We start from the raw sequence: 27,864 nt of genomic DNA, 5'->3' as shown, positions 1-27,864 counted from the left end.
GAACGAATGGTGGAATTTAATAAAATATTTTTTGCAGACAACTGTAATAAGCAAATTAATTACATAAGTCTTAATCCTTGTTTTTTTTACTTTTGTCATCAATTTGGTTTATTATTACCGGTATTACTGTATTATGTCAGGGGAAAATGTAATTTACGATTTTTTATGATTTTATTTGTATTAAGCCTATTATTTTATCTGCTAGTCTCTTGTCTATAAGGTCTGTAACTTCTATCAAATTGTGTTTGTTCAAAACAAAATAGGTATACATTAATTTGTTTTAATGTGTCAACCTAACAGACGGGTTTATAACCATTGTTTTGTGTGTGCTTATAAGAATGTCTGATTTATTTATTATTTATTTATTGAACACCAATGGTAAACACATCAAAACTAAATAGGCATACATTACCTAACAGACGGGTTTATAACCATTGTTTTTGTGGGTGCTTATAAGAATGTCTGATTTCTTTATTTATTTATTGAACACCAACGGCAAACACAATTTTACATTGATTAGCTACAAATAGGAAAATATTATAAACATTTAATAATTAACAGAGGAGTAGAAAACAATATTTAAAACTAATTAATACATGACAAAACAATGGATATTGATGTTACAGAAAAATATAACAATGTATAAAAAAATATTACAATAACAAAATATAACAATGAATATATCAATAACAAGAATACACACAAAATATAGATCACAAAATTAACACGAGAAAAATAACAACAACAACAATGCTTTTACAGAGTACCCACAAGGATGCTGTCAGCCGCAGAACGCCGATTATTCTATGTTCAAAAAGAATCACTGTCCAATTTACACCTACTACCTATTTCTTTTAGTATTTGAGTAATAAACCAAAAACTAAATTTCCTCATATAAAATGCATGTAAATGTAAAATGGCAAAACTATTCCTGGAAAAAAATTCAGCGGCACGCCACGGTGGTGTTCTATCGTGAAGGGTTCGTCTGAGTGACGACTACAACTAGTAGAGGATTGAGTATTATAAGCCAATCATCGGTCTCAGGTAAGAGACACGACTCTCGGCTTTTAAAATATTGATTAGATATGCATGCCCATGGAGGCGGAAGAGAAAGATAAATTAGTTTAGAGCAAATTGGGCAGGTCATGTACCAGCTTCTACAAAACCAGAGCGAGAACTGTAAATTCCACTCAGGAGATACCTAGCGGCAGTTAGACGAACTGTTGCGAACGTCAACGTCAAAGCGCGCCAACCACCAGCGCACCTAATGGCGAGGCGACTAGATGTGAATTTACACTGACTCACTGACTACACTGAGAGGAGACTGAGTTGAGTCGAGTACTGACAGAACCTGAACTGAACATCCTATCCTAGTGTCAACTAACTGTCAAGTGTCGGTTGTCACTCGTCGACCGTCGTACTGTGTTCGTGTTGTGTATTATAGATAGATTGACTTAGTTGTCCAAAGATCATTAACAAATGAATCTCCTAAACATTATTTAAATGTGATATTATACTTATTCAAAATGTCAACTGCCTTCTTAGCGTTCATAGCACTAATTTTGATTTTCTTATTTCGTATTTTAAATGTCATTAGTACTCCACAGAAACCCACTATTTACGGCAAAGATGTAAATTTTCTAGCTTCATTGATGAAAATGGCACCACTCCTCGAAATTCCGTAAGTATAAGTCTAAAAAGTCAACGCTTTCATGGTTTGAACGTCTAAGCTTAGGTTAATCAAGTTAATGTTTCATTGAAAAGTGCAATCAGGATAGTAGCATAGAAATACAGGGATTCTCAAGGTTAGGTACCTAGAATGTTGACCTCGCCTAGTTTATTTTTTGACAGTTTCGTATAGCTTAACTAGGGATGAGCATCGATAGGTGAAACATTGATGTTCACCATCATTGTACTGGTAACATCGTCGCAAAAACATCAATGTTTTCGGGGCTAAAACATTGATGTTAATGATGTTTTTTTTCAGTTTTTCGTCTGCTCTCTGTACTACAACAGCTAATCAACCTAAAAATAATAAGTTACGATTCATTTAGGCTATTGAAAACGATGTTTTTCAATACTTGCCAAAAACATCGGTAATCTACCGTCGATGTAAAAAACATCAAACATTGATAGAAAAACATCTATGTTTAGAAAACATCGACTATTGATGTTCATCCCTAAGCATAACCCTTTGGCTCTCACTAAGTTACATTTTGATCGCTAATCTAATATTTTCCTGGAATAACTTGTGTCATCCATGATCTTATAGATGGACATCTTTTTTGCCATCTGATAATAGGCTAAGTTATTGCTATTTGATATTTTAGTCCTCTGGCTGGTTTTGTCACAGAGAAGTAAAGGTTTTGTCACTTCTCTGTGGTTTTGTGTTGTACGTTTGCCAATTATAGAGACTTGACACAAACTTAACATTTCCTTAGAAGCCCAAAGTTAGGCCTATTCAAATCAAAAGTAAGTTACACCCTCGCTACGGCGGGGTTTTTTAATTATTATGACACTGAGATATTTAGTACAATTTTTATCTTATTAATTTGGCTCTTCTTTACATTAGCGAAGATACTCATTGAACTAGTATCTTTACAATGCAGGTAGAATTTTATTAGCTGGCACTTGGTGATTTGTTAAATAGGTTATTATTTTGAACTTAATAACTTATTGCTGCGTACCGTAGGCCTATTTAAAATAATTAGTGAAGTGCAAATTTGATGCTAGATGGTCTCCAGGCATGCTTCACAGTGTGTCCTTGGCTCAAAAATGTCTCATCGAAGTAAAACAAGGTTTGTTTTCAACTCTGTATTTTGTGATCTCCTTTTAATATTTCTTCTTCAAAATAACAAAAGATTGTTTCTTTCAATGAACATTGATCGTTGTGTCCAGTGAGTTCATGGTGGTGGTTTTGGCGTCAACGGCGTCATCAATGATAACTTACATTGTGGCTAGACATTTCACCCTTACTGTGAAGTTGCATCCTTAGGGGCTAGGCTGAGACTAAGTTGGGATCGTCAGTCCAGTCACTGTGCTAGGAACCCTCGCTGGTTCTATTGATTTCTACTGCCTGAGCTTATGTAATATAGGTAGGCATGACTGTGGAATCCGGTATCTGTTGTCATTGTTTAAGTTATTTGGATGTTTTATTTTTAGGCCTACTTCTATTGCTTCCCTGATTTTTCTGGAGTATGTAGAAATATAGTTCTTTAGCAATCACTTTAACTTAATCAAAATTTATTAAGTTACATGTCTTGTTGTCCAGCTGTGTTCTGCTACTGCCGACTATTCCGTGTGTTGTCGTTTTGTCTAATGAATATGTTCTTTTATTCTCGTTGAAATCATGCGTTTGGTTCCTCAAACACAAACTCATGCCACAGGAACATAGGTCAATACGTGATCCTTTTTAAATCTCATGTTGATGCCTTTTGCTTGCGGTCGTTTTTTCTTTTTGTGATTTTCTCATTTCATTAGCTGAGCTTCTTCCTTTCTTATACACTCCACAGTCACCCTTCTTGTCCCAGTTATAAAGAAGCTGCCCTCTCTGCTACTTCTCAAAGTTAAGATGGTTACTCAGGCTTACAAATTGTATCTGTTTCATTCCAATACCTCTAGTGTTAAACCGGGTTCACCTCGGTTAGGGTTCATGCAATTCCTATAAATTCAAGTTGAAGGTTATTATGGAAAATATGACAAAACACAATTTATCCATAAAAATTGTAAGGTAGGCCAGGTCAATTGTTTTTTTTTGTCACAGCACCATTCACACAAAAACATAGGGAATTTTTGTTAGTCAACAAGCTTTATAGGCCTATATCAAAGTTTAACTAAAATACCCTTGTCGCAGCAAACCTGCTGACCAAGCAAATTTCCTTTTTCCTGATTCGATTTTCACTAAAATATTTCCTTAAACACGTCGGATTGATTCGATATTTAAATAACCTTCAGGTTTAATGAGTACATAGGTTTGCTCAAGGGAGGGTAATAAAGTGTGTTTTTAGTAAAATGTTAATAGCTTAATATAAAATAAATAAATTCGCCAAGTTTTATGAAAATATATCCATAAACAAGCAAACTAGGCTACAACGATTTACTTAAATTCCCCATGAGAATAAGGTGATTTTTTAAAAATTTTCTCCATAACCAATTACTATTAAAAAACACTTCAACATGTATTCAATTGTAATCGTTGGCACTATTCAAATGCTGTAGCCTGTAATGTATACTTTTCAAAGAATAAATGAATTTAAACATTCCAAATTTTTTCTTTTGTTTGAACCTCTACAATTGGTTTGGAGATAAATTGCACGGCCATTTTTATCCCACTAAACCTGTCAGGCCTAACCCCGTTCCCATGGTCCGATCATGTTTGCAAACTTGTTTGAATAAACATAGGTTTAGCCTACACATTCGTACCAAATGTCATCAACGATTTTTGCTTGATTTATCAAGCTAATGGACCTATATGTGGATTGTTTTGTTAGCATTGCTTGGATCTCTTCTGGCAAGGTTCTTGCCAAACAATTCACTGTTGTCTTACGGTAGTAAAAAACACAGTTAACTTATATAAATATACATATGAACTTGAACCGATGGTGATTTTGGCCTCTTGGGACATCAACACAAAAAATTAAATCGTTCCCGGGTCTAGGTCTTACTATGAGACCTACAGTAAATAGCTTATTCCCTAAATGGGAAATTCTTATCAGTAAGAAGCTGAGCTCATAATTATATAACTACCTTGTTGTGGGTTAATTGGACCGGGGCTACCTTTCTGCACTGAAATGTTGACGGTCCGGGCAGCCTACCTTTCCTTCAATATTTGACAATACGGCCCTTGATTAAAATAGATTGAAGACCCCTGAGTATTCTGATTCATCTCCTTCATTAATTTCACTACTGGACATAGACCTATTCATTTTTAATGTAATATACTCAATTATATTGATCCGATTGTTCTTAACATTTGCACTCTGTATAAACTGAAATGACGACTCTTTTGTTTACACTCGTGCAAAACCGTCATAGTGAAGTGGCATGGCAACCCGTAAGGTCCATGTTAAATTTTCAAAAGTTTGTATAATATATATTATAGCAAAAATATATTTTTCCTGGCTATGCTATAGGCCTACCATTTGGTCCAAAAGTCAAAACTTATTTTTTGACGCAGAACTTAACTGTTACCGTACACAAATTGGTTTCTTGGTGCCGATTCTGGGGTCGAAGTAACTACTAGCCTATAAAAACTTTAGTCTTATTATATATAGCTTAGGATATAATTTCTGATGTCAATTGATGATTGGTGCTTTTTTAATGTTTTCCAGATATTTTAGCTTTGTTATATATTTATTCTTGATTTTCACCAGATACACACCAACGAGGCTTTGGGGATTCAGTGGCCACGTACAGACAGTAGTGCACAGTGTAATAGGAAGATTTAGATGTCCTTGGCCAATTGGAGAGCGCATCCAATTGTCATTATCTGATAATTCATTGCTCACATATGATTTGTATCAGCCACTAGAACATAAATATGAAGGTAAGTTCAACCTTTTGTTCTATCATTTGTGGATTGTTTTGTTAGCATTGCTTGGATTTCTTCTGACAAGGCTCTAGCCAAACAGTTCACTGTTTTCTTAGTAAAAAACACAGTTAACTTATATGTCTTGCTTAGGCACCCATTTATGTAATGTTCTGAAATTCTACCCCGTTTCAGGCTTTTTTGAAAAATTTAATCTGCAACAAACTTATTTACTATTGCTGATTTATTTACTGACCTTATTTGTTTATTTGCTTGATCTTTTTATCTATTAAATAAATAAATAGGCAATAACCATTGTGTTAATTTGTGTAAAGAAGTAGGGTTATTATGGTCACAAAAGATTTATCATCAGATGGGGAAAGGGAGTAAGAGGAAAAGATGACTCATCGGATTAGTCATCCAAGGTCAAATGATACTCTAGTGTTATTGAGTTTAATAAGCCTACATCTTGATTGTATATGGACTGGCAATTGCAAAGATGCTGCTTCTAGACTTATTTGTTTAAATATTGACTAGTTATGTAATGCAATTTATGCTCTATTGATAAGAGACTCTCGAACCAAGTGGAACAGTTTTGATTAAAAAGCTGTTTCATTTGAGATACCATGTAACCAACTCATTGGCTTTGTAACACATAATACTTTATATTTAAATAAAAAGTCCATTTAAAATTCTAATTAAATTGATCTTGCTATTTGATTATCGATTGCAATTATTTTAAATTTAAAATATCTTGTCATAATAAGGAGAACAATTATCCTCATAAAATATGATTTAGATCTTGATAACTATAGTACCTAGTACCAAACAATACACTATAGATGATTCTTGTTAGTAAATAAACAAAAACATTATTTAAAAAAATGAGAAGTGTAGAACCAACTTGATTAATCTGTTTTATAAAAATGTGGGTGGGTTATACTCCTGTAAATTAGAGTGATGGTAGGTCCTGGATCAGTCATGTTCTTGTAAAGCTTTGACACAGACAAAATAGAGAACAATAACTTTACAAGTCTTTGCCAGGGGGATTATCGTGTCTCTAAGCGTTAATCTAAATTTGAGAGCAAGATTTGGTTTTGTCAGGAAAAGATCAATGGTTTTTTGAGTCATTTTAGTTTCCTAGAGGAGTTTGACATAAATCTTTTGGCTAAGGAAATTTTAGATTTAATTTGGTTGACTATACAACTGATATCATACTTAGTGGGTGCTGAATGATTTCATGATGATTTCAGATGATGTCACTCTTGCTATTGTGCCTGGAATCTGCAACACCTCTGAAAGTGTCTACATCCGTACGTTCGTCCATTACGCACAATGTCATGGTTACCGTTGCGCCGTACTCAATCACATCGGAGCTCTCTCGTCTGTTCCTGTTACTACTAGTCGGGTTTTTACTTACGGTATGATCTTCATTTGTTTGCTTTGCTACTTGTTCTTAATTTATATCTTTCCTCGAAGAACAGTTAATAGCCTAGATGAGAATGAGTTTGGACTGTTAAATATTACACATATTTTCAAATTTTTACAAGTTTATAAATGTATTTAATATTTTATAATTTATTCCCTTTGAAAATAAATACAAAAACTAAAACTGTTTATGTAAATCGTTTTGCTCAGCTTATATAATTGTGAAAATCGACAGACAGTGCTAGGGTTTTGTACCTTTATCCCTTAGGTGCTGGCCTTTATTCATTATTTTGGTGTGACAGTAAACATAAGTTGCAAAAATCTGAAATCTTGATATTTTTACGCATTGATAAACCTTGTTAGCCTGCATATCCAAATTAATCTTTTTAGTCAGATCAATCATAAGCTGTAGAGCATACAAAATGTTTCATTAAGCACAAATGTCCATGCTTATCTAAATACAAGCACATTTGTAAGCTTTCTTGATAAGATCATATTTGAACTGCTGTGACTCATGTGATAGGAACTAGGTCTAGGAAGTATTGCAACATGCTGACAACTATAAAATACGAGTCTTACAGTTTTAAGTGACTGCAAATTTTAAAACTAAATTGTCAATTTAAATTGCACTTTGTGCGAAATATATATTGTTTTCAGCTTGTAAGCTGCATTGTCATGTGAATAACAGCAGCCTTTTGTACTACAAAATACAATTTTACTTACAGTAATACAAAAACTAATTCAAAGCCATCCTAAACATGTATTGTGAACCCAAAATTAGATCGATCAGTTTTACACCACGACCTTTGAGAACTAAAATCTTGTGTATAAATGGCATACCTATTTAAAATGTTTAAATCTAGGTAACAAGTGTTCAAGGTGGTTGTTTTAGTTTTTCTAATAGGCCCTACTTTAAATATTTCTCATTAAATGTTATAATTTAGCTAGCTTATACAAAGTTAGCAAAATAACGACTGTTTTAATGTATGTTAAGTGTGTAAAAACTGTACAGTAATGGAAATTTTCAATTTCAATTTTCAATTTCTTTATTCATTGAGAAGTATACATAATACAGCATTTGAATAGTGTCAAAGATTACAATTATTAAAATATAAAATACAGATTAAAAATAAATCTTAAATTAAAAAATACATCTCCCCGTATACAGATGCCATCTTAATATCTAGTATTCTTGAGGGAGGTGGAAAAATTCTTCTTGAGAATAAATTGCCATGTTTATTAAGAAATTTTTTAGTTTTGTTTTAAACTTTTTTGGATCTTTTTCATTTCCAATTCCTCCGGGGATATGTTTAAAAAAACTTTTACCAGCAAATGATGGTTTTTTTTCATAAAACTTTAATCTGTGCCTATTTTGCAAAATCTGATTTTTTCTCTCGTTTCATATTGGTGAACCGGTAGATTGGATAAATTGGATGAGGTTTTTTTTTTAAAAATTAAAATTGAATCATAAATATACTGCCCATAAACAGTTAGTATGTTTAGCTGTTTAAAGTGCTCTTTTGCCGAGACATCAGAATTTAGTATGTGCATTTCTAAAATGTGTAGTGTTGATTCTGTGAGTTTGATGTTGGCAGTAACGTGTAACACAACATAGTTTCAAACAATATGTACAAGAGGGCTTGAAAAAAACAAACAGGCTTATCTCATAATATTTGGTATTAAATTTTGATCACAATCAGTTCATCTCGATTGACCACGTCTCTTTTAAGTGATCCATTGTTCAAGTCTAAAAAATAGTTTTTTAAATTTACTTTTTGGCTTCGGTTTTGTTGAATTTTAATTGTGATATTCTTTAAATGTACAAATCTGCTGGTAGCATCCAATACAATAGGTACAATAAATTGTACTTAATTTGACAAGATAGTCTTAATAAAAATCATGTAACAATTAGAATTTGTAACTAGTAAATATATACCTAATTCAACCTGTTATGTGAATTATTTCTATCTTGTTGTTTTAGGTTACACAAATGACTTTCATGACATGTTGCGCCATCTGTGTGAACGCCATCCGGAGTCCAAGGTAGTCATCATCGGATACAGCATGGGGGGTAACATCGTCACCAAGTACCTCGGAGAAAAAGATAAAGAGAAAGTGCCCAACCTGATAGGCGGAATCTCCATCTGTCAGGGATATGATGGTATCCAGTAAGTATATATGACTATTCATTAGTCTGTCGAAAAGAACCTCAAATAACTGGGTATGGATCAACCGTGGTCAATAGATAGCTCTAAAACTCAAAACTGCGTTACATATCCTCACTGTCCAAGAAATTTTTTAAAATTGTATTTGAAACTGTTTCGGTCCATTATTTTTATGCAGTAGGCTCCCACATTGTTTTTAATATATCACAGTTCATTTGACAAAAGAAATAGGCCTAGAACAAAGAAATATTGATTGCGTGCTCGAAGTTAACGTCACACTTCTGCAGACTCTGGATATCTTCTGCTCCTTACCATTAAGTGTACAAAAACCCTTAAAAAAAAATATTTAACCTACTTAAATAACCTACTTAAATGTTTTTTTGTAACATTTAGCTTAGGTTTCTTTGCTGTCTGTTTTGCGCTATGTCACAACAGATTTCATTAAGCTCAGATCTGATGACATGATAACGCTTGGCTGCCTGTTATTGGGTGATCAGTAACCATGGCAACATGTTGACTGTGTGGATGAATAGAAACACAAGAAATACAAATGAAGTAGACCAAAGAGAAAGAATACCAATGTTTTTATGTTTGTTATCTTCATCTTTTTATGAGTGTTTTCATAATTTCAAGTAGGCCCACTATTGTTTTATTCTTATAATGAGTTAACCTAATGTTGATTGTTTCCAATATGATTGTTTTCAACTACAGGATCATCAATGCTAGTTTATTATTATTATCGACATTCCTCTGTTCTGAAACAGCATTTACTGGTATTCTATCCGTAGCAGTGGCTTACTAGACTTTATGTGTCATTTACTTGATTTATTGCTGTACAGTGATTAGAAAACATTTCTGTTAAGTTTAAGGAACCTCTGATTAAACTGAACAGTTTTTATAACTTTAACGAAGTTTATATATTCAAGGGGACTTGAACATATAATGATTATGCAATATTGTAGGCTATTTTGTTGATGTAAAAATACAAATTATGACTCCTTTATATTTGAGGAGGACACCATTTTATTTTACTTTAGGTTTTAAACATAATACAATTCTAAAAAACCAAAATATAAATCTACCATAGTATTTTAATTTTGTGGGGCCTTTGACGTAGTGAAGAACTTGTAGTGTCTTTTACTTTTTTATATACTATTAAAATTTTTTTTATATAAAATTTTTGCTTTTCTGATATGTTTATAGTGATACATCTTTCCTAAAATTCAATTTCTATGTTTAGGGGTACCAAGTGGCTGCTAAACTGGCAAAACTTCCGTAGACTCTACTTGTATGCCATGACTGAAGCCGTAAAAGGGATCATTCTCAAGCACCACAAAATCCTTCTCAGTGAAGAAGCAAAATCCACTCACAACCTGAACGAAAGAGAAATCATATCAGCAGCTACTCTACCAGAACTTGATGATGCTTATACCAGGTAAAATATATCAGAATTAGTATTTAAAATCCTAAATCTTACCATCCATCTTTTCACCAGTCAAAATGTTGATGAAATGAAATGAAATGAAAAATGTCTTTATTTAAGAGGCGAAGTTAGGACTTGCAAGACCTCTCTACCACTTAACCTCTAAAACATAAATAAATAAAAACTTATTCACTTATATAAGTAAATTTAAATAATCTAAAGTGTCTAATAAGTGTCTTAAATAATCTAATAATCTAATAAGTCATTGATTTATTAGTGCTTGTTAAATCAATGGGACTTCTTTGCTGCTTTGACTCTTATCCAGAGGGTGATGAATGTAAAGGACTGTAGCTTTCATGTTATCAGTTAGGCCTATAAGAAAGATATGCTATGCTATCCAGTTTACCATTTATCTCTTTATTGTGCGAGAAAAGAGTTCCCAATCTTATTTATGCATTTCACTTAAGAAGTAGGCCTATACTAGATGATAATTATGTATGCACAAGGGTTGCTATTTATATTTCTGGCCTAAAAATGAAAAAGCAAGTATTTAGGTACAGTATGTTCAAAACTAGTTTTAGTTTACTGTTTTTTTTTCTAAATGTTCTCCCTTAAGGTTAAAATAAAATCAACGGTGGATGGCCTCTATGGTGGATGGCCCATAAATTCAACTTTTCAATTAAAAATCAATTATTTGAGCAGCAGTGTGAGAGCTTGCATTGTCACGATGAAGAATGATTTTCCTCTTTGAAGTTTTCCGAATTTCTCCAATGATTTCTGGCAAACATTAATATAAATACATAATTCAGGGTGTTTTGAAACTATCTCCCGAATCTCCATGGGAGGGTGGTTGGGGGGGGGGGTTCTCCAAGTCAAAACAAACCAAAAATATCATTTCAACCAAAGCCCTATCTCACTTGGTTTTCCGTATGTCAGGGTTGTGTATGAATTTTTTACATAACTTCCCATAACTTTGAAACGACTTAAGGTGCAAACTTCAAACTTGGTACGTGTATGATGACTAATAGGAGTTATTTGTTCGCATAACATCAAGTTTCTACTTTGTATATCTAGCCTAATTTCAAAATGGCGGTCATTTGATTTTTCAAAGCTTAATAACTCAAAAACCATAGGATTTATGAAAAGGTTACAAATGACAAAAAGGATGGAAATTTAATTCCCTTTACAGAAATGTACAATTTGTACAAGGTACACAAATAACGGAGAAAATTTCATTTTTATAAAGGTAATAACTGCTAATTTATTGAATTTGCCCATATTTTTTTGTTTTAACTTCAGAAAATTCAATTTTTATCCCTTATTTAGTTAATAGTTTGCTTGTTTAGAAATTAGCCCCTAGGTATATTTTGATAAAATTTGGCAAACTTGTTTATTTCATACTGAGTTATTAAATACTCCAATAAAACGTGCGTTTCTTTGATTTATGTGGATAATTCACATAAAAAGTTCACGGGTCAAATTATATTTTTACCATTGTATTATCGGCTCAGTAAAAAAATATATATAATAATAAATAGTAAAATTAGGTTTCTTAATCAAACTAGTTATGGTTGAAATAAAGACTAAAGATAAGCTTTGTACCCAACCTTTACATGAAAAAAGGCAATGAGTAAATACAAATGATTTGTCCTCATTGATTAATATATGTAACAATAATTAATGAAATAATAACTTGATAAAACAGTTGTTAGAACAAAGCATGATTTAAAAAATGGGGACGGTTGTGATTTTAGTGTGGACAATTTTGAAAAGTACTTGATTTTAGGAAAGTATATGGCTTCCCAACAGTGGAGGAACTGTATAAATGGAGCAGCTGCATCAACTACTTTGAAGGGATATCCCATCCAATGATCTTCTTCAATAGCAAGGACGATCCGTTGATTCCTGACTCCCTTTTAGAACCTGTTCGACAATTTGCAAGTAAGTCTTAAGTGCCTTATGATTTTAAATGTATACAGTTACTCTAGTATTTGTTTATAAATTATTTGTCGAGCATAGGACTTTTGAGCTCATAGCCGTGTGGTGTTGCATCCTCACAGTCTTTTTCCCTAATTACTGTATTCACAGAAACTTAAATAACTAAGGATGTAAATGTATAAACATTTAGTTTATCTATTCTGTTTGTTGTGTATTGAAATTGAAAAATAAGTTTGCATATATATAGGTATATAAATATAAATTAATATATTAGTGTTAGCATAAATAATTAGTAAAAGAAGACCCTGAGGATGCCACACAAAGACGAAACGGAAATTAATCTGTATACATACAGCTTCATTTTCTTTAACATGTTCGCTGCTGACGACTCCGATCGGAGTCATGCCGTACTGGCATAGCGTGCGTACGACTCTAGTCGGAGTAATGGTGCAGTGTTATACAAGTTGGTCTATTGTGACCTCCGCATTTATCGGGGATCAACTAAACTATGTCAGCATGTTGTGCTGATCCTATACTTTAATTTGGTGTAGGTTGGGTTTAGGTTGGTAGTAACATTTCCCGTAAAATCCCGTCTGGCAACATATTTTGTCCTGTTATCAGGGATTTTCTCTCTTCGCCACATTATAAAGACACTGGCTACGGATCCAGGCAGTGCTGCTATCTGTGAGTTTTTCAATTCACTACGTCCACTCTCGGGGTAACACAGCACCATGACCACCGCTGTTTTGCTGCTGTCAAGACTGAAATATTTTAATGCTATTGCGATCGCTGATTCACTGGCGCGCCGAGGATGCGTCGCATTTCCGACCGTACTGCCAAAGTGATTCTCGCAGCAAACGTGTTAATAATAAAGGTCTTTATAAAAAAATACGGTCCTTGGTCCTCCCAGCCTTTAGATATTCATTTTCTTCACATGGAAACAGCTTATCTAAGGATAAGGAGGAAATGGCAAGAGTTGAAAGAATTCAAAATTCTGCCTTAAGGTTCAATTTTGGCCTTAATCGCTTTGACCACGTGTCCTCCTTACGAGATGCTGCAAAGCTCATCCTAATGCCTGATCCACAAGTGCTCAAGCTGGGAGAGCCAGGGTACCTCAGTGAGATGCTTAAGTACAGGGTGAGGAGATATGTCTGTGTAGTACTAGTTCGGACCGAAAACTTCACTTTCCTAAAGTGAGGCTTGAAGTTAGAAGAAAGTCATTTTCTTATTTCGGCCCACAGTTGTATAACGGCCTCCCTCAGGACTTAAAGAAATACAAATCCTATGATTCATTCAGGGCTGCAATAAAAAAAAACAACTGTAAAATGTATATTGTAAATGTTTTTTAAATAATTTATTGTATATTATATGTGTAAATATTATGCTAGTTTAGAATAAGTTTTTGACTTGAGTAATTTTTAAAATCATGTATACATGAAAATCAGTGTAAGAAATGTCAAACAAGTAATAATAAAAAAGGGCATGAATTGTTTTTAACAGTAATTTTTTTTACAGTTATGTCTGAATACTCACCTTGGTGTAGATTATTGCCACAATATTTAATTATTTATACAAATTGACTTATGAACAATTTTAATTACACTACAACCGTAGTGCTTATCTGTTACTATGGGTTCAGGTCCACAGCTGGAACAGTGAAAAGGACGGACTGTCCGAGGATGATTTGTTTAATGATCAGAGAATTTGTCTGGGATTTTTTTAAGATGGCAGAAAATTCCCTTGACCACAAGGACGATCAGGAGTTTGACGCAATGGCAACATTTAAGTTTGTGATCGCGGGAGACAACGATGCTGTCCCCGCAGGTTTGCAAGAAGTTAAATATTTCGCCGCAATCGCCGAAGACGATTTTATCAATGACCGTGGGATTTAGTCTGGGATTCTTCCAGGATTGCGGAAGACGATTATAATGTTCTTGTGACTACGGTAGAAGTTAAATATTTGGCCACGATCGCAGGAGATGATGATAATGTTTCTGTGACCGTAGGAGTTGTCCTAGATTTGATCTAGAGGGATCATGATAACTTTTCCATGATTGCATAAGACATTGATGACACTGTTCTATAAAACTGATTGTGGCCGGTATCATCGTGAACTTATCCTGCGATCACGGTGCCATCTTGAACATGCCCTACGTTCATGGCACCATCTTGAAAATACCTTTCATGATGCCATCATCAATATGTGTCGCGGTCATGGAATCATCCACAACATGTTTAGCGTTCACAAGACCATCATCAACATGTCCGTGGTCATGACGCTATCGTCAATGTATCCCGCGATCTCGGCTATTTCGTTGTCTCCTGGGTACATTTACTCCTGGGAACTATTATGAACATATTTCGCAATCACAGAGACTATATCGTCACCTGTCATGCCAGTGACATCTCCCATAATCGTCATCATTACATCGTGGAAATGTCATCATTGTCATTCATGTTGCAGCAAAATCGCTGCCAATCTAAACATGTCTAAACCCGTAAAAATTGTAAATAAAATGTAATCCTTTCCTAATGATCGAGAATATTAATTCGCCTGAAAATTCCCAAATGTTGGGACCATTCATAGTGATAAGAGTGTTTTCTATTCAATTGTATAATGGTATCTCAAGTTTTTTAAATGTTAAATAAATAAATAATAATGCCTTTATTTACGAGCGAGTTTCATGATACATGATTTTCAAACTAACTCAAGTCACTAAATCTAAACTATCCTAATATGTTTGATCACTTTAGAATCATAGAGAATGATTATTTTTTGTTTACCAGCTATGTTTTGTTTGACAGCCACCAATAACAATACTGCTTACATCGAGATGGCCCATGGAGGACACTTGGGTTTCTACGAGGGTGGATTGTTGTACCCCAACCCTATATCCTGGTTGGATCGGTCCCTTGTGGCTGTTATTGGAGCCTTAGTCTGTACACACCACGAGACCAAAAACTCCAAACCCATCGATTAAGCCAACCACTCACGATCACATTCCACTAACTAGTGTTAATCTGTTAGCTTTTCATATTGCAACAATTATTAGTTTGTAGTTTTTCTATATAACTATTGAAAATTGATCATTAATGTAAATTTTATCACAAGGATAGCTATTGATCAATGTTTTGTCTTTTGTATCTTATTTATCATGTTTAAAAACCGGGATGGATGAGAGTTTATTTTGTATAATAATATTATTGATAGTATTCAGTCGTGTTTATATTATAATATATTTAATATTGATATCTCTGTGTATTTTTGTATATATTTATAGGAACTATGTTTTGTTAAATGTTTGTATAGTTTTGTAACAAAGTAGTTAACGATGTAATTGTTGTGTTATACATTTAACCCGTCTACAAAGGAAAGCCAAAGAAATAATTTTACTTTGTGGACTTTGTTAATATTATTTATTTTAGCTCTACTTTTTATCACCCAACACTAAACTTGTTTCTATCAACACTTATTACATGAAATATTATCACAACAGATTTTATACTCGAGTAAGAACATTGATATACATTTATACAATTGGTTTTGTAAGGGCATGACAAAGTTTTAAAACCATCATTAATCTAATCATGTTCCCTTATACCATTTGCTCAGATTTTTTTTCAGCTAGATTTCTTATGTAAATATTTATCTTTTTTATTGATTCTAGTGAATTACATTATGTTAAAAATTTTCAGGTCTGTTTTTAATTGATTGTTGTTTTAGTGGTATTATATTGCCTTATTGTTAACAGTTGCTCCATATCAATTAAACATTTTTTAAGAGGGCAATAAAAACTTTTATTAGATTAGTTGTAGGTATTATTGTTGTTCCTATTTTTATATATCCTAATATTGTTTTAATACACAACTTTTTCAACCCTTTAATAACCATTAAGAATACTTGAAAGTTGAAACAGAAACGTTTAGTTCTGTTAAAAAAAGGAGTGTCACAGACTCCTTATTAAGTATTATCTTATTCACTAATTATGTCTTATACTTTTTTTGTGTCAGCTATAGCCTTATGCCTAATATCTGACTTTTTATATTGTTATAGTTGTAGTATCATGTTTCCATCAGTTAATATTTTGAGTATATTTCTTATCAACCAGTGTGTTGATTGTTCCATTTAGTGGTATGTGTATGGCAATATGTTGTTTCATTATATCAAAATTACTTCTTGGCTTATAATTTATTTTAATATTTTCCATTGTCATTTCTGTTTAGTTCAATTTAACCAGGATATTTGAACATTAGATAATGTACATGTTTTATTCATTGAGTGAACTAATCAGCGCTCGAGTTGTAAAAAATGAGGTATCGGAACTGTAACCTGAGGTAATGTGATTTTTGCCAAAAATTTTTTCTTTCCGGAAAGAGAGCTACCGGAACTCTGTTTCGCCACGTGCCCCCGCAAATCGAGCACTGGAATTTAGTAATCCTAATAACATCTAAATTATAATAATTTTTTTTGTAATAGAAACTTTGGTCTGCTTTAAAGACAAGTGGCTTAAAGTGACTGAATTACTAAAATCAACCACTTTAAAACTAAACATAGCAATGTTAATAATGTCAAAATGTTTGTAGTGTTAGTCATAAGAAATTCTACTTTAAAAACTATACTGTACATTTTTGTAAACAAACGTTACCAAAATTTCATCCTCTTAAAACATTTTTTACCAATAAAGGTTGTAAAGTTAAAAGTTAATATTCAACTATTGTATTATAGGTAAACTTTATTATCAAAACACTAGTCTTCCTTTTTATGTGTCCCTGCTTTTTTGGCCAAAGTCGTGATTGTTTAAATGTTAATCTTTACAAATATTTTTCAACCTGTATTATTTTGTATGCTATAATGTTAGGGTGTAAAGAATTGGTCCAGTATTTTATTAGTGTAATTAATTTATTTGTTTAGAGTATGTGTGAGGACTAGGGCTTTATGGTAAGCGTGCCCAAGTGATTTTATAGTTTAAAATGACATATGGTAACAGAATGGAATTGTCAAAACTATAACATTTTCATGCTATAGAGCAGTATAAACTTAATAAAAAAGAACCTATAAAAAATATAAAATATTTTTTTTATCTTTTCTGTTCACAAAAAATAATCCCATTTTTATCAACTAAATGGTCCAACCATTTAGCTTGCAGCGGGTTATGCTATTAGTTGTGCATTCCTAAATAAACCAATAAGTGTTGTTAAACCGATTAACTTACATGTTAATTGTGATTGAGTTTTAAAGTTGGCTTAGCATTTTTGTCCAGGTTGTATGTTTTTTTTAATTCATCCAAATTACAACATTCCACTCTCAATTTTGAGAACCTATCTGCATTTAATTTTATTACCTACCACCAACATTGTGTAACAACATGATTAGAAGTAGGAGATCATTATTTATTTAGTTACGACGAATATTTTTATCTTTATTCATGAAATAGAACCAGTATTTTTCTAATGATTTGACTAATAGTGTGATTTCTGATTGTTTGAAGTAACCTTTAGATTTTGTAAATATCATTTTAGTGGTAATGTTTTGTAAAATTTTATTCAACACATTATTTCCCAACTTAACATAAAGGCCATGCCTCACCGACATCCGATGCTACTGCCGTGGGACTACCGCACGTGCACATTTTACCTTAAGAGCCATGCCACACCAAAAGTCCGCGGCGGGAGTTTTGAGGTGATTTCATTAAAATTTGTTTTACATAAGAAAAACATCTAAACTATTTATTTAGTATGCAATGTAAATTTTCTGGTTTTTTAAAGTAGTAAAGTGTTTTTAAGAAGCAATTGAATGTTATTTATTTGTTAGTGTAACTTACATTAAAAAGTGAACTGTAATTATTTTTTTTATTTGAGACCATTTGTTCGAAGTGCAAGCATTTTAAATATGGTTGAGTATAAATTATCCACTTTCTCTTCTGTTTTGAACGTTATTTTTCGCTACACTACAAAGACTTTTTAATAAAAACACACATTGGAATATTTCTTCAATCCAGTTACGAACATTTAAAAACTAATGGAATTTTTTTTGCTAGGCCTTCTATTAAAATTTCAAATTTTCATTGATTGTACAGTTTGGTTGTTGCGAATTGAAGCAGTTGATGAAACAATAACAAATGTTTGTTTACGTCGACATACAAAATTTGATAGGAAACATAAAAATTTGCACCGTTAACACTCTTTTTGCATGTTTAACAATCTAGAATTTTTTCTGGTAATAAATATATAACGAAAACAATCGATTACATAGTAGTGAAGCGAAAATACAAAACAACATAGATCAGCAAGTTCGCTCCCGCTGCAGTAGCAAGCTCAGTGTGGCATGGCCTTTAGTGACATTAGTCTCAAGATAGTTTTTTATATGAATTATAAATGTAAAATACATTCCCTGCCTGATGATGCAAAAAGTGTAGCTTCTTACAGAGTTTGAAAATGATTCTAGTTCTTGCAGCTGAACAACAGACAAAATCTGTAGTTCATCATTGCCAGCAATTTACGTTTTAAAGTGATAAATTTTTTAGTCCTATTTTTCCAGGGCCGAACATTCTCCTTGCTAAAACATATTTTATGATTTAGAGATTCAACACGGTTAAGTATATATGAATATTTGTCAAGACATTATATCTTATAAAATTAATTGTAGACATTTTACTATTTTAACTACATTTTATTCATCAAGAGAAATCCTTATTTTCTTTTGTTTTTATGTAAAGTGAGGTAATATGAAAACATATTTTTACTTACCTAATGGCTGGATATGAGTTAGCAAATTAAATATAGCAAAATTTGCTTATAATTTTTTTCATATAAGTTATCAAAATAAGACTAAACACTTCAAATTCTTCCATTTCCTAATAATAAAATTGATATTTTATTTGATTGTGAATTTTACTTTGGTTGTGAACAGAGGTTCAACAAATTTTTCCTATTTTGTTTAAAAATAGGGACTCGTATGAATTACAAAAGACATTAGGCCACACGGTGTAAGCTTTAATTATAAGTTTACTTCAGTATTTTTTTCATGTTATCGTTGACAGATCAGCACAAATTCAAAATATTACAAGTGCTGTTTGGTGAACACCGTCTGGTGATCATAATCACTTTAAACTAAAATCTGTTATATTTGGGCAAAGTCCTTGTTACTAACCGAGTTTTGTTATCTAGAAGAAAATAGCTGTATACTTTATATGTTGCTTTACTTTACCAGTTTCATAAGTTACAAGACTAGATCTACCACTATAGTTCTAATAATGAATATTATTGATGCCATTTTATAAATAAATACAACACTGCCTCAATAAGCTATTGTAAATTTTTTATGACATTTCAATTGGTTTGTGTTTTCAAGAAACTTCTTACCACAGAGCATAGTTCACAAATGAGAGGGTTTTAAATAAGCAGTGCCTTTTTTAAAACTTCACTTTCTGGACTGCTCTTGTACATTTAATTGGAAGTCAAAACTGATTACAAAGATTTTGCCTTTTCTAAATACCATAGCAATATCATGTAACTCATGAAAGACTGATATTGTAGAAGTTTAGTGGACAAATCAAATTTGTAGCCTCAGCTTGTTGTATATGATTGTACAATACCTCCATCATAGTTATTTTTACAGGCATTCTTGCTCAAAACTAAACTCATCCTTTTCTCATTTTCTGTATAGCCCTAGTAAGGTTACAAAAGAAACAAAAAACAGAAATAAATAAGTATATATTTTTATATATTAGTTGCTTGCAGTAGTATGGTAGGCCTACGCTTAGGCTGTGAATGAGCTTTTCATCAGTTAATAATGTTAGCTATTTATTAGTTACTAAAAAATGTATATTTTAAATCCTCCAGTTATCCTCACAAAACTGACATTATTGTAGATGTTTGCACCCTCTACAGGTTTGCATTCTGTAATTCAAACTTGGAAAGTTATATTGTGGAACAAGAATGGTTTTGTTGTTCAGTCTGAGGTTGCTTATTTTAAATTCTTGTCAATGAAAATCAAATATAAAATCCTTTATAAATTACTACAGAATTGGTACTTAATGTAAAAAAAAAAGATTAGGCGTGCTTCTCAAAAAGAACTACTTTAACTTACTTAGTCCTTACTTCAAGTCAGTTTTAAAGTTTTAAGTTACATATAATGTTTGGAAAAATGGTAAAATCAGAAATATCTTAACTAAGGCACAATAAAATGACACCACAGTTTTTTCTAAACATTTTCCTAAATACTTAGTAAATGTACAAAATGGTTTCCTGGTATGTTTAGGATTTTATATTTTTTAATAGCAGTATTATTTCTAAATGATAAAACCAAGTTGTTCTATTGGTTACAAGTTTAGTAATGGTATTTAAGTAATAAATATACGACTATAAATTTAATGCGAGCAAGAACATTTACTTAATGTATCAACTACCAAGCAGTAGACACCCATCAACATTAAAAGTTTCCTTTGAGTGTGACAATCCATAAAAGAGGCGTTCAATGGAAAGAGCATTGTGATATATGCTTAGTTTCATATTTGTTATTCTTGCATTTGTAAATCAATAACATTATATTTAATTACTGTTTACGAAATTTTAATTTTGGCTGTTATTTTATTAAATAAAGTACAATAACGAGAAAAGTTGCTTTTATTTATTTTTTGTACTAAAATACGTAAACGATTGAATAGTATGCCATTGAGTAAATTTTAATAGAAGACGTAAAAGAAGTGTAAACATTTGTTTTGAGATTTGTTGAAAAAAAAAAAAACATGGTCAATCAGGTGTTAAATGTTTTCTTCTTCAAATGTAGACACATCACTTATATAATTCTGGTATCAAAGTAATTATTTTGGCAGAAACAAACCTGGCTCTTTGCAATTAACAAATACTCCCGATTGTTATCATTGATAGGGTAGCTGCTGACTGATATATAATTTAGGATTCAGAGTTATATTATTAACCTTGCCAACTTATTTGGATGAGTTAGGTCTTCTCTTCACTGTTCGTTTTGTGTTCTGTTTTCTGTTCACTTTAACTTGCATTTCTGTGTTCGTCTGCGATATAGCTATGTACACAAATCAAATAATAATCATTCGCCGGGTTTCGTGATTTCCTATTAATTTAGTTGGCATTTCGTCCTCTTAGTTTTGAATAAGTATTAGGATGTTCGTAACAGCCAAATGTTTTAGAATTGACTTGGTTATCCTCCTTTTAGCGAATTTCCCTATAGGGAAGTAGCTATTACCGTAGGTGGCACGGTAAGACCTAGACCCGGGACCGATTTACTTTTTCATTTTGATGTCCCCAGAGGCCAAAAACACTATTCGTTCAAATTTTTATATATGTATATATATATATAGACTTATATATATTAAAAACTTGCATCTTTATTTATGTAAAAACCGCAATAGATAGAAATATGCAGTTTGCGGGAATCATCTATTGACGTAGGGGGACCAATTGTTTTGAATTCAACGTTACATTCACATTCCCCCCCTTTCCCCCCCTGCCCCCAACTTAATTTTTTTAAATAGCAAGGTACCCCTTGTGACATATCAAATAAAAGATCATGAAAAAAGAAAATGTTTGATGAAAAAAAATTGAAAATCGGTTCATAAATTTGTGAGATATTCCCCCCCTCGACCCCCCGGAACTTAATTTTTTTTAATAGCAAAGTACCCCTTGTGACATATCAAATGAAAGAGCATGAAAAAAGAAAAATTTTGGCGAAATTTATTTTTCATTTGATATGTCACAAGGGCGGGTACCTTGCTATTAAAAAACAAGTTATGGGTAGGGGAAAAGGGGGGTGATTATCTCACAAATTCATGAGCCGATTTTAATTTTTTTTTCACCAAAAATTTTCTTTTTTCATGCTCTTTCATATGATATGTCACAAGGGGTACTTTGCTATTAAAAAAAATTAAGTTCCGGGGGGGTGAGGGGGGGAATATCTCACAAATTTATGAACCGATTTTCAATTTTTTTTCATCAAACATTTTCTTTTTTTATGCTCTTTTATTTGATATGTCACAAGGGGTACCTTGCTATTTAAAAAAATTAAGTTAGGGGCAGGGGGGGAAAGGGGGGGAATGTGAATGTAACGTTGAATTCAAAACAATTGGTCCCCCTACGTCAATAGATGATTCCCGCAAACTGCATATTTCTATCTATTGCGGTTTTTACATAAATAAAGATGCAAGTTTTTAAAAAAACACCCTGTATATACGTCCGTGAACGCGATAACTTGAGTAATTTTTGTCCGATTTTGATGAAATTTGGTTTAAAGGTGTAAAGCGGGATACACTTGAATGAGTTCGCGAACCAGCACGATCGGACCATGGGAACGGGGCTCTACGGGGGGTTTTATGGGGTAAAAATAGGTTTTTCTCACTTTTGACCCTCAAAACACAAAATTTCCCAATTTCTCTTTAGACCTTTTTAAAGAGCTTAAAAAAACAAATAATTTAGTATATAAAAGTATTTTTGTTCGATTATTAGTAACGAAGAAAATTAAAAAAATTGTAAATTTAAAATTCCCATGTTATTCTTATGGAGAATATTGTCAAATGTTGTAGTTTGCTTGTTTATGAATATATTTTGATCAAACTTGGCAAATTTATTTATTTTGTACTAAGCTATCAATATTTTACTCAAAACACACTTTATTAGTTTCCTTGTAGCAGCAAACCTAGGTACTCATTAAACCTAATGTTATTAAAATATATTTAACTGAAAATCAATTCAGACAAATGGAAATTCGCTTAGTCGGCAGGTTTGCTGCGGCGGGGGTATTGTAGTGTTCAACTGAACCTTTGAGGTTAAGTCGTCTGGAGTACAACATTTATTGTTGTGTTAAGTTTTAATCATGTCCATCTTCAACTTGATTTTCAAGTTGCGGTTTTTATATCAATAATATTAGATGAATAAACTTCTCAGGACGATGGAGACCACTCGCTCTATAAACTTGGGTAACAGTTTCATGTCTATAAAGTAAATGTCTAGAAGCAACAACATTGTTTTACTGTCTAAAATGGTACTTGATGCATACTGTTAGATAGATAAGTCCAACCTATTTATTCTCTCTGAAGATTGGAAGTAACAAGTTATTCATGGCACAGCTTTTCATTGGAACATTGCTTAGCCAAGTTACAGTATTACCTGCCTTGTTTGAGATGCATACAAAACTTAACTAATATCATAAAACCAATTCATTATATGCATGTTACTGGGAGCAATCAGAAGGATACTGCTCGAATCCTAGTACACATAGCTGTCTTGAGAAATAGAACTCCTGTAGAACTAGAACCTGACTATACAGGATTGTTTAATAATAACTTAGGTGTCCTTTGGATAGTTTGTCGAAATTTCCTTTTATTTAATTACTTTTGAAGGCAGCAAAAGGCCTAAATACATTTTACATTTCACCTAATACATTTTTACACTTTCACTTTTCTTTACTAATTTTTAAGCTATATAGCTCTGAAATAGAATCTGAAGAATGCTGCACTAACTTGCATATATTTAAATAATATATGGTCAGAGGTACTGCTTAAATTCAATGATGTTCCCTTGATTAGTTATTTAAGAAGTAATTTAAAAACATTCTTTGCAAAAGGTCATTGCAATTAAAATGACATAGTCCATTGGGATCGAATTTCCACAACATTAGGTAATGTTCTGCCCTCAAAGGCTCACGTCCTAACACATATCAGATGTTCATGTCCTAACACAGTGCCCTATATTTTCCCAACGGTTGCTGGGGGCCTGGGCCTGAAAGAGGCATCACTTAATGCAATTGCCGAAAGCGTTGTACAATCGCAGATTGCACAGTTAAAAATTATTATTTTGCACCAATCATGTGGGACAGCGATAATGCCGACCACAGGAGACATTCACGATTCCTCTTCAATCGCAAAGGATGTTCAGAATTTCTTTGCGACCCAAGAGACGAAGATGATATGCCTGCAAAAGTGTAGTAGTTCAAGACTTTTTCATGATCACAGGAGATGTAGAAGATGTCTTTGTCGTGACTGAGGATTTTGTTAATTTTAAATTTTGTTTCGTATTCACGTTTTCACAGCGACTGCAGAAACCGTTTAGGCCGATTTCCAAAAACAATGTTATAGCCGATAATGTGTATGGCCGATTATAATAATTATTGTTTTAAGAAATAAATATAATCTAAAACAATCCGATTTTGACACAACATGGTTTTGGCGCAAGACCCGTTTTCAATGTTGACCTGACCCAAAGAAAAAAGGTCTATTAGTATTATAAGAAAGAATGTTTTATTAACTCGTCTCCTAGCCGCAAGTCTATTCGCCGATCAGATTGTCGAAAACAAAAGGGTCAAGTTTTATTGAGTTGAAGCAATATTGTGTGTTTTCAAATCCTATAAACCCCAGCCAAGAATATGAATAAACAGATAAAGAAAATCTAAGCTCCAATCCTAGTTCTAATCTTGTGCAGTGCCATGGTTTTTGTTATCAAATTTATTTAATTTTTTATTCATTATTAATACTTCATCTGACTTGTAGGACAGCTGCAGAGAATATTTCCTTTTTAATGTTTTTATGTAATTATGTTTTTTTCTTTCAACTTGTTAATATTGTTATAATCGTTATTATTGTTATTGCTATCATCATTATTGTTCAAACTTCGGTCCCTGATGTCCCGGTTTCAAATCCCGCCAAATCACCAATGGATTTTATCCAAGTGATAATGCCGCAACCCCTAGGTCTAGCTTGAAGTAATGTGAAAAACAATCCCGGGCTCGCGCCTAGCGTCTTAGGACAAAAAAAATCATCATTATTTGTTTTCCGGTTGATGTTCTATACAAAAGGACAATGTTTAAAAGTGCTCCTGAATGTGAAAGAACTGGTGTATTAGACTGTTAAACAACTCATTCCCAAACACAGACCATTAGTCTATTTGGCAATTATTTTTCCTGTGTACACACTTTGTATTTATGTAAAAAAATATCATTCCGTAAATCTGTCTTATCATTATTCAATTAAAATTTACAAACAGCTATATGATCCCCTTCCCACTTTAAACCTGCACATTTAATTTTACTGTTTTCCTACTCTTTCGATTTATAAATTCTTACAATCATTTGATTAACATTACGGCATAATTCTATCAATTTTTAATCCATTTCAACATACGTATACCATATGTCACATATGGTATACGTATGTTGTCGTGATAAAGCAAGCATGTTACAGAGTTTTACAAAATGGTTTTACTAGTGAGGGATTTTTACCCTCATGATAAATTTAAATTTCTACTAATTTCCCAGCCATGAGATGGCAACTTACCTCATCGTTACGTAGTCCGATTTACACTTACGGTCAAATACACTTCGTTTTGGCACGGTATAGCACCTCCAAACAGAATAACTTCTCCGCGAAGTATTCCCTCACGTACCTATCTTCAAGGCCGTCTCGTCGAATGTTCTTCCCAAGTTATAAAGCTTGGGTAGAACTAACTATACTAATGCAGGGCTTGCTTAGTGTGCCTAACAACCCCGAGCTTACTTACCGACACTGTCCACCCTGGGCTGGGCCTAAGACCTACTAACTACTACAATCAGCACGACTTATGACGTCACGCTTATGCACGCTTATATGTCTATCCAATCACGACGGCACCGGTCCACCGACATTGCGCCACTAGGGCCAGGTAGAGACCAGAGACCGGCAGCGCCACTGTAAAATCTACCCCCCAAAACTCACCATTGTGCCAAAATGCGTCATTTCTGCAAGCTCAGAAAAAACTTCAAGTTCAACTTGAGTTTCTCCCTTCATTATCGGGATAGGATGTTAGGTAAACCTACATTCCATTTCCACTCGATTGTGGCTACCTGGGGTAGCGTTGGCGCAATCCCGGTGGCTGACCATTTTTAACCCTCACATAACTGGCGCAATCCCGGTCTACCCGACGGTACACACATACACACATTAAGTCTGACTGCGTATTGTAATGTTTCAGTCCAGGGAGCCGAAACACCAGCGGACTGAGGGTGTTACAGGACCAGGTCCTCTTCAGCCGTAAAAAGTTAGTATTTGTTTTTTGGATGTGCCGGGAATTGAACATATCCCCCCACCGAAGTCCGGAAGCACGATTTTTATTTCAGCACCAGTTTTCCTTTACATACGAAATGAAAGCATTCATTCTATTAACTGCCATGGCGTGACGTCATATACAAAGCTAATCAATCTGTCTGCTGCCAAGTCTGAAAGTGCTCCTCACCCAGTTACTTTTATAACTGTTTGGAAACAGGTTGCGATTGAACACAAGGAAAACCTAGTATTAGGAAACTGTTCTAACCTAATCCAACTAACCAAACTTGCTGTATCATTTCAAAATTCTGTTTGATAACTGAATATGCTCGTAGTTTTCTTTATTTGAAATTGATTCTTTTAACGCATCAAAATCACAAAATTTTAAAGGAATCTCCATCTTCGTCTTCACCGAAATCGTGAATAAGTAATTCAAACAATTTGGCTACCAGAAGTAACTGCTCCCATGTAATACCGGAACGGGAACGGGTTGAGGTAAACTTTAACTGACCACAAGAACGTCACTTCATCACAGCCTATAGAATGCTCTCATTTAGTCCGTATCGAAAACCCGGTGCTGAAATAAAAGTTCTGCAGTCCGCAACGCTAACCACTAGGCTAGCAACATATCTAACGTAAAAAGAACCAGATTCACACGCATATATAGGGCTCTCCAGTGGCAGGGGGTGTAGGGGTGATGTAGGAAGGCAGGCTCGGCAGTCCAGTTGCGTTGCTGCACGACCCTTGCCTTAACAGCTGATAAGCTCGGCCGCTACTTCAACTGTTACCTGTATCTATATCTCCAACTCTCTCTCTTATATTAATTTTGTGGAGAATAAAGCGTTTATCTTCCACAAAATTAGCTGTAAAGAAAAATAACCCTTACATACTTAGTTCCTTATTATTGATAATAATCTGTTAGGAAAATAATAAAGAAGTGGGTATATGTTAAATCGGTTAAAGTGGTAACAAAACAACGTTAAATCGTCAAGAATATTAATAAGAAAGGACTTTTTTCATAAAGGACTCTTTTTCACTCATATTAATGTTCTAATCACAAGTTACAACAATAATAATGACACCAAACCTGAGCAACCCTAATAATGAGCACAAACCCATCCTTCAATCCAACATGTTGAAATCTTCATCAGAATCCATAACAAAGGATTGGCTATTTTCATTATTGTTCTTTCCATAACTCACTAAACAACGAAACTAAGTGTAGCCATTTTAGAGGGGGCGGTGCATAAGATGACGGTGTCACCATAGACCAAGGAGAAAAAAATCTCTTTTTATACTCCTTAGTCTATGCAGACACGCTTCGTCCCGACGCCTGTA

General features: G+C 33.3%; 1 protein-coding gene across 1 annotated transcript; it reads left to right on the top strand.

Moving 5' to 3' along the window:
* Positions 1-1,387: 1,387 nt before the first annotated feature.
* On the top strand, positions 1,388-20,518 carry LOC128997979 (abhydrolase domain-containing protein 2). Its single transcript, XM_054423862.1, has 7 exons — positions 1,388-1,681; positions 5,373-5,545; positions 6,781-6,948; positions 8,937-9,123; positions 10,361-10,555; positions 12,330-12,484; positions 15,287-20,518. The coding sequence occupies exons 1-7, from the start codon at positions 1,527-1,529 to the stop codon at positions 15,460-15,462; spliced, it is 1,209 nt and encodes a 402-aa protein (XP_054279837.1). The 5' UTR covers positions 1,388-1,526; the 3' UTR covers positions 15,463-20,518.
* The last annotated feature ends 7,346 nt before the right edge of the window (positions 20,519-27,864 follow it).

Source organism: Macrosteles quadrilineatus, unplaced genomic scaffold (assembly GCF_028750875.1).
Source record: "Macrosteles quadrilineatus isolate MER2022 unplaced genomic scaffold, UCM_ALF_1.0 Scaffold_7__1_contigs__length_78375512, whole genome shotgun sequence".
Classification (NCBI taxonomy): Eukaryota; Metazoa; Arthropoda; class Insecta; order Hemiptera; family Cicadellidae; genus Macrosteles; species Macrosteles quadrilineatus.
Note: the sequence above shows the minus strand (reverse complement) of the source record. Positions and strands in the feature narration are given on the sequence as shown.

Coding starts and splice junctions, on each gene's coding strand:
- LOC128997979 (XM_054423862.1), top strand. CDS start 1,527: ATGTCAACTGCCTTCTTAGCGTTCATAGCACTAATTTTGATTTTCTTA. Junction 6,949..8,936: donor TAGTCGGGTTTTTACTTACG/GTATGATCTTCA, acceptor TTGTTGTTTTAG/GTTACACAAATGACTTTCAT. Junction 9,124..10,360: donor CAGGGATATGATGGTATCCA/GTAAGTATATAT, acceptor TTCTATGTTTAG/GGGTACCAAGTGGCTGCTAA.